Source organism: Cornus florida, unplaced genomic scaffold, assembly GCF_030987335.1.
Source record: "Cornus florida cultivar Cherokee Brave unplaced genomic scaffold, ASM3098733v1 CherokeeBrave_3.0.0_Hap2_Chr09, whole genome shotgun sequence".
In the NCBI taxonomy this organism is placed as follows: domain Eukaryota; kingdom Viridiplantae; phylum Streptophyta; class Magnoliopsida; order Cornales; family Cornaceae; genus Cornus; species Cornus florida.
The window spans coordinates 60,640,286-60,646,928 of record NW_026775579.1 but is presented as its reverse complement, the minus strand read 5'-3'; the positions used below and the strand labels follow the sequence as shown (position 1 = coordinate 60,646,928).

The window sequence follows — 6,643 nt, the reverse complement described above, 5'->3', positions numbered from 1 at the left end:
AAAATTATTTAATTAGGCTATCTAGCGAACTAATCTAGAGCAAAGTACTTAATGGTAACACCTGCACCTCCCAAGGGATTGCTAGTGAAAGAGTTAAAGAGCAATAATCATCAAATCCAGAAACTGTTTCACCAACTAAAAGGACATGAATAGATGGAGGTCAGAAATATTTTGATTTACCGTACTACAGGTCGCCTGATCAAGAACTTGCAGTCGTCGGCATCCTGTATTGTTGAGCTGATGGAGAATTCTGCAGCACAAATTTGACATTAGCAGTGATGGCAATATGGATTATACTTTAAACCTCCCTTATACTGCTCTACATTTATCTTTCAACCATTATGATTGATGCAGAAGATGTAGAATAAGCAGATATTGCACATAAAAGTGTTCATGCCGCAAGCCATAGTTAATTGATCAATCATTCAAATCCGTGCTAAATTGCACACAGACAACTGCATTTTGACTAGGGGTGCACAAATGAACCATTAAACCAATCCAATGCAAAGGGTCAGCAGTTTAGCCAGTTCCAAAATTAAGGAAATCTTTGGAATCAGTTTGTTTTGCAAATTGGGGAGCAAAAAGGCCACCCTGAACCGAACCAAACCAGCAAGCAAGTATATGGTCATGTGTTTTTATTAGATTGGTTAGAACATTTTTTGCCATACACCTCATGTGATACCCCAAATTTTTATTTGAAGCCTATTAATGCCTATTAGAGTTAGATTTCTCAGAATGGTATAATTAAATTGAAGATTTGATTTAATTCAATAAGATAGGTTGATCACCATGCTCCAATGCTGGATTTTGAAAACGGGAAATGTTATATGAAAGCTATTAACATAGAAATCGTTTTTTTATTAATGATTAAGCAACAAAGTTAAATCAGGATGAAATTGAGGGTTAGGGCCACGCCGGTGAAAAGGTTGGCCGGTGGGTTTCTCTCAGAGAACCACCATTTGCTTGGGTAAATGACCTGAAACCACATGGTATACCCCTTGTGCGGGTAATTGAGGATTGGGGCCATGCCGATGCGAAAGTTGGCCAGTGGATTCCTCTTGGAGAGCCACCATTGGTTGATAGTTGCACTTACTTGATGAAATGAAAAATAAAAATTACGGATAAATTTTATGAGCTAATTTACCATGTTTGGTTGACACAATATCAGCTTGTGAAATGAAACCTGATATTTTGTTTGAACTCATACTCGAAAGCCAAATGGTTTTACTCCATAATCTTTTTAGAAATGCTATTAATATTTGAAAATTGATCTTCTTGAAAATTGAGTATTCCATTGGAAAAATCTCAATGTGGTAGTTTTCGATTTTCTCTACTGGGCTCTTTGAGTTCACTCTTTTTGACAATCATTTTCAGGTTCTAATCTTGGTGAGCAATCTGTGGAGAAGAATAGAAGTGTGAACATGAGATGTATGACTCGGGACTTGGCTTGTATTTTGGGCTAGTTGAGATAGTAAATTTGACTGCTATGTCTTGAGGTGGTATGGACTAGTTAAAGTTATAGATAGTGTGATTATGAGACACGTTGTAGTGCCTTCTTATATATTATAGACTTATGGTAATGTATATAATTTGGAATATAAGAACCTCTAATGTTATGTAGGTTTAGACTCTGAGAGTCAAGATTGTTTCGACTACTGATATTTGTTCTTGGTTGAACTAAATCAGGTTGGAAATTATTACATTTTTACCTCTGTCAGAATAAAGCATTGTTTTGTAATGTGTGAGTTATGTATTAAGGATTGTATGAAAGTTTGATGTGAAAAACTTTGAGAGTGGCTATTGTTAAGAGTGATTTATTATAATTATCTCACATATCGTGGAAACGCCAGATAGCCGTTAACCGGTGTTGTATGTGCAAAAGGACGGACGAATCAGTGAACCACCTTCTCTTTCATTATCCAATGGCAAGGGATGTGTGGTCCTTCTTCTTGATTTCTTTTGGCATGGCTCGGGTGTTTCCCGAGTCCACAGTTGATATGCTAGAGGCTTGGAGAGGGTGTATAGTGGAAAGCCGAGCCAGGGATACGTGGAGAGCCACACTCCTTTGTTTATGGTGGGCTCTGTGGCATAAGAGAAATAGGAGATCCTTTGATGGAGAGGAGTCCCTTATTTGGTCTCTCAAATACAATATTCTTTCTACTCCATTTTGTTGGGTCAATGGGGCAAATTGTAAATCTTTGGAGCACCTTTTAGATTTTGAGGATAGCTTGAAATTATAGTGCCATTTTAGGCTTCTTTGTATTCTGTTGGGAGCACACCCCTTTTGATCGCCTTTTATGAAATATTACTTGTCAAAAAAAACCAATCTGATCAGAATCATGTGCATCCCTAATTTGACATATAAAGGGATGGTTTCGAGTACAAATATGTAAAATAACATGTTGAACAACCTGTAAGCCCAGGTGATAGTCCAAACAGAAACACAAAAATACTAAAGAGAGGCTTGCAAAATATATAAAATTCTCATTACCTCGTATGCATCTAACGGAAGCAGAGAGCGATTTCACCGCATCTTTAAGGGTAGATAAAGAAACTGACACAACAGCATCTCTTGATGTTAAACTTGAGGCTTTTACAAGACTAATAATGCCCTGGAAAAAAAAAGATCCATATACAAGACAAGTATTATGGGATAGATTTGATAGAAAGGTACTTCAAAATTTATGTTTAAATTGTACTCAGTTTTACTTAACACATCACAATTACATACACAGGTACCAAGCAGTGACACCCACGTCCAGAGAGAAATCTTTCAAAGAAGAAGATTATAAAACCCATAAAATCTTAATACTAAAAGCAATGTCATTAAAATCATTCACCAACAATACTACAACACACCCCATTTCAAAAATTCATATTCTAAGCTAATAGCAGACGAGAGCACGGCTAGGTTAAAATCTAAAAGACACAGGTAATAAAGAATGTGTGGCTTTTGGAAAAACTAAAACCACTTCTTTGTGGTATCTCTATGAAAAGCGTATGAATTGTTTTAAGGCTCCAGATATCGCTGATAAACACAATAAAAATTCACAAGAAAAGCAAAATAGCATTCATATCTACAAGTTGATATCAAACATACCCTTTTCCCAACCTCTCTCCAAGCCATTCATAAGTATGTCAAGCCCTGCATGATAGAAAGGAAATATTAAAGCTAGTGCCAAAAGGATAACATTTGCATAACAATAACAATAACAATATAAAGCAGTGCTTAAACTGAAATTGGGGATACTGTGCAACTAATTTTTCATTTTATAGTTACCATTTCATTTTAGAAGTCAACTCATGTATACCACCATTCTGTAATATGTTGCATGCTTAGAACAATTTCATTTCGAAAGAGAGGACATTAATATTCTTGAGAATTCAACACCTTATATTCCTATCTCAATAACATATATATATATATATATATATATGAAAGGAAGAAATGATATGGATCCATACCCATAATATGAAAGGAAAAGTTTTTTTGGCTGGTGACAAGGTCAAAATTTTGTGTGAAAATGTGTGTGTGAGTGTATATATATAATGTAACTTTTGGGGACCAGATTTCGCTACATAAGAAGAAAGGTCCAGGAACTATAAAGCTTAGGCTCAAGATAAATCAAAAGGCCAATGTGATGCCAGTACTCGATTTTTGAGTTCTACTTTATATACATTCTAATTACAGAATGTATCAAAATTGACATTCTCATAAGAAACTTTGCACTATCTCTCAAATCATAAATGTAGTAAATACTATAGAAAATAAGTACGCAAAAATGGAAAAAATATAAAAACTAAAAAACCTATTATAGCAATTCCTTGCTTACTCATGTCTTAGACAACAATTGTAAAGAAAGAGGGATGAAAACTGCCAATTCCTAATCAAAAACCCACTTTCGGAGAAATTATACTCGAAAACAAGTAGTCCCATATTGATATTTACATATGAATCCATGTGGGTGCGTTTTACTTTGACAAATTGAGTAATATCTGGACAACACATTTCATAGATAATAAAGATGATGAAAAAAAAAAAAAAAATGGAAATGAGAGAAACCCATCAATAAAATAAAGTTAAAACTACTTTTGGGTAGAAGAGTGTACCTTCGTCTTTTCTCTAACAAGTAGAGAACTGTGAGGAGGAAGAAACTAATCTCCTTATGGGGTTATGCGTTTTAGGGTTCGTTGTCCATACAAGCACGTGAGAGAAGAGATTAGGGAAGATACAGAGGCTACTTCTATGGACCCGTACCATTGGCCCATACTCGACCCGTTCAATGAGAAAAACCCTTAAAATTACAATTCGTGAAATAGGGGGAAGATTGGGAATTTGGGAGCGGATTCCCAGAGATACGTGGACCTAAAAAAGGTAAGTTGTATTTAACTTGCCTTGTAAATATATTTTAAATACATTATAAGGGAATTAAAGAAAAATTCAGCAAAAATGAATTAATAATTGATATAATTATATTAATGTAAGATAAGTAAATGCTAAATTAATAAAATTTTATTAATTTAATATAAGTACATGCTAAACGTATATATAATATATAAGCGATCTTTACGGTTTTCAATTAATTTTCATCATTCTATATCAATGTTATCAAGAATTTTTTTTTTTTGTTTTTTTTTTACCACTTAATTATTTGTATTTATCAATCTAGCAACTCTCAAAAACTAATTGGATTGATTGACAGTTTTTTCAAATTAATCACAAAACCAACAACTATCACTGTTCACAAAAACTCTGGGTCCAAAATATTCTTCTAAACTTTTTAAGTCAAGTACTCCCCATGTCCTAATTTATTAAAATGCCCCCAAGCAGCCCAAAATGCAAAGACTCATCTTTACATTTATAATCGTTAGGAATGCAACTTGGGCTAAATAACCCAAACCTAACATAACTTGAGCCAAACTCAATTTCTTGTAGGCATTAACAACTTTTTTTACAATTAGGTTGGGTATGAGTTGAAAATTTTCGACCCAAACTTAATTGGGGTAGGGTTTGGATTGATGTGCTAGCAACCCGAGTGACTGATGGGTTTCAATCCTGATAAGTCTCCTGGGCCAGATGGTTTTCCTTCTCAATTCTAATTGGACAATTGTGGGCAAGGATGTTGTTGCAGCAGTGCAATATTTTTTCTCAAATAGCATCATGCCAGTTGGAGTTAGTAGCTGTTTTCTCACTTTAATCCCTAAGGTGGGTAATGCCAAAAAACTTGGGGAATTTAGACCAATTGCATTGTGTAATTTGATATATAAAGCCATTACTAAAATAATGGCTAACAGATTGTCTTTGGTGCTAAATACTTTGGTTGGTCCTAAGCAAAGTGTATTTGTGAAAGATAGGAAAATTCAAGATGCTTTAATTTTGGCTCATGAAATGATTGAGGACTTTAAAGGACCAAGACATGCCTCCATGGCTTTAAAGGTGGACATAAAGAAAGCATATAATTCAGTTTCATGGGATTTTTTGCTAAAGATACTGAAGGGGTATGGTTTCAGTGCTGTTTGGATTTCCTGGATCTCCACAATTCTTAATTCTACTAGGTATTCTGTCTTGATTAATGGTTCCCCTCAAGGTTATATTCAGCCAGGTAGGGGACTTAGACAAGGGTGTCCCTTGTCCCCTCTGTTGTTTACACTAGTTACATGACATCTTTCCTCTATTATCAATACTGCTGTTCAGAGAGAAGAAATTTCAGTGACACATGCTGCTGCTCAAACTCAACCTACAATGAATCTTGTTTTCTTTGCTGACGACCTTTTGATTGCCTATAAAGCTTCTGTCCCTAATGCTAAAGCTTTAGTTGGTTTATTTAAAAACTTTGAGGAGTTATCAGGGTTACAAATCAGTCAACAGAAAAGCACTGTTATATTTTCAAGGGCAGTGAGAAGGAAACAAACATTGCTTAGAGTTTTGAAATGCTCTGAAGAACAGTTTCCCATCAAGTATTTGGGGTTGCCTCTAAGCCCTTATGGATTGAAGAAAGCAAACTGTCAATGTTTAATTGATAAAGTCTCAGGGAAGATTAACTGCTGGTGTACCAAGATGCTCTCTGTTGCTGGTAAGGTGGAACTTATTAGATCCACTATTAATCCTATCTTTCTGTATTGGTGCAGTATATATACTGTTCCTGTTTTTGTGATCAATCAACTGCAAAAAATGTGTAGGAATTTTATATGGGGTAGTACTGATCATTCCAAAAAACTACATCTCATGAGTTGGGATATGATTACTAGAGATAAGGCTGAAGGTGGGCTTAGGTTGAGAAAACTTGTGAATATTCAGTCTGCTTCAAAAGTTGTTCTTACTTGGGATTTTTTGACAAGTAAAGATAGACTTTGGGTGTCTTGGTTCAGGAATAAATACACTTCTCAATCAAATTACTGGAATGTCATTCCTAAGATCACTCATTCTGTTATTTGGAAAGCTATGCTGGAGATTAGAGATCCTATGTTGCAGCATGTCAATTTCTGTATTGGGAATGGTCTGATGTTTAATATGCAAGATCCTCGGTGTGATGGTCTGACTTTTTCTCAAAGATTTGGACATAGAGTGTTAAGGTCTCTAAATACTCCTAAAACTGCTACATTGAGCAGGTTACTGAGAAATGGTACTTGGGATTCGAATTGA

The 6,643-nt window shown here is 35.1% G+C and overlaps 1 protein-coding gene across 1 annotated transcript; it reads left to right on the top strand.

Moving 5' to 3' along the window:
- Nucleotides 1-5,284: 5,284 nt before the first annotated feature.
- LOC132272684 (uncharacterized) lies at nt 5,285-6,643 on the top strand. The gene is made up of 2 exons (XM_059773784.1): nt 5,285-5,515; nt 5,696-6,643. The coding sequence occupies exons 1-2, from the start codon at nt 5,285-5,287 to the stop codon at nt 6,641-6,643; spliced, it is 1,179 nt and encodes a 392-aa protein (XP_059629767.1).

What these genes read in the sequence shown, in the direction of transcription:
- LOC132272684 (XM_059773784.1), top strand. Translation starts at nt 5,285, where the DNA reads ATGGCTAACAGATTGTCTTTGGTGCTAAATACTTTGGTTGGTCCTAAG. An exon ending in AGGGGTATGGTTTCAGTGCT is followed by an intron (nt 5,516 to 5,695) that starts GTTTGGATTTCC and finishes ACTGCTGTTCAG; the next exon opens with AGAGAAGAAATTTCAGTGAC.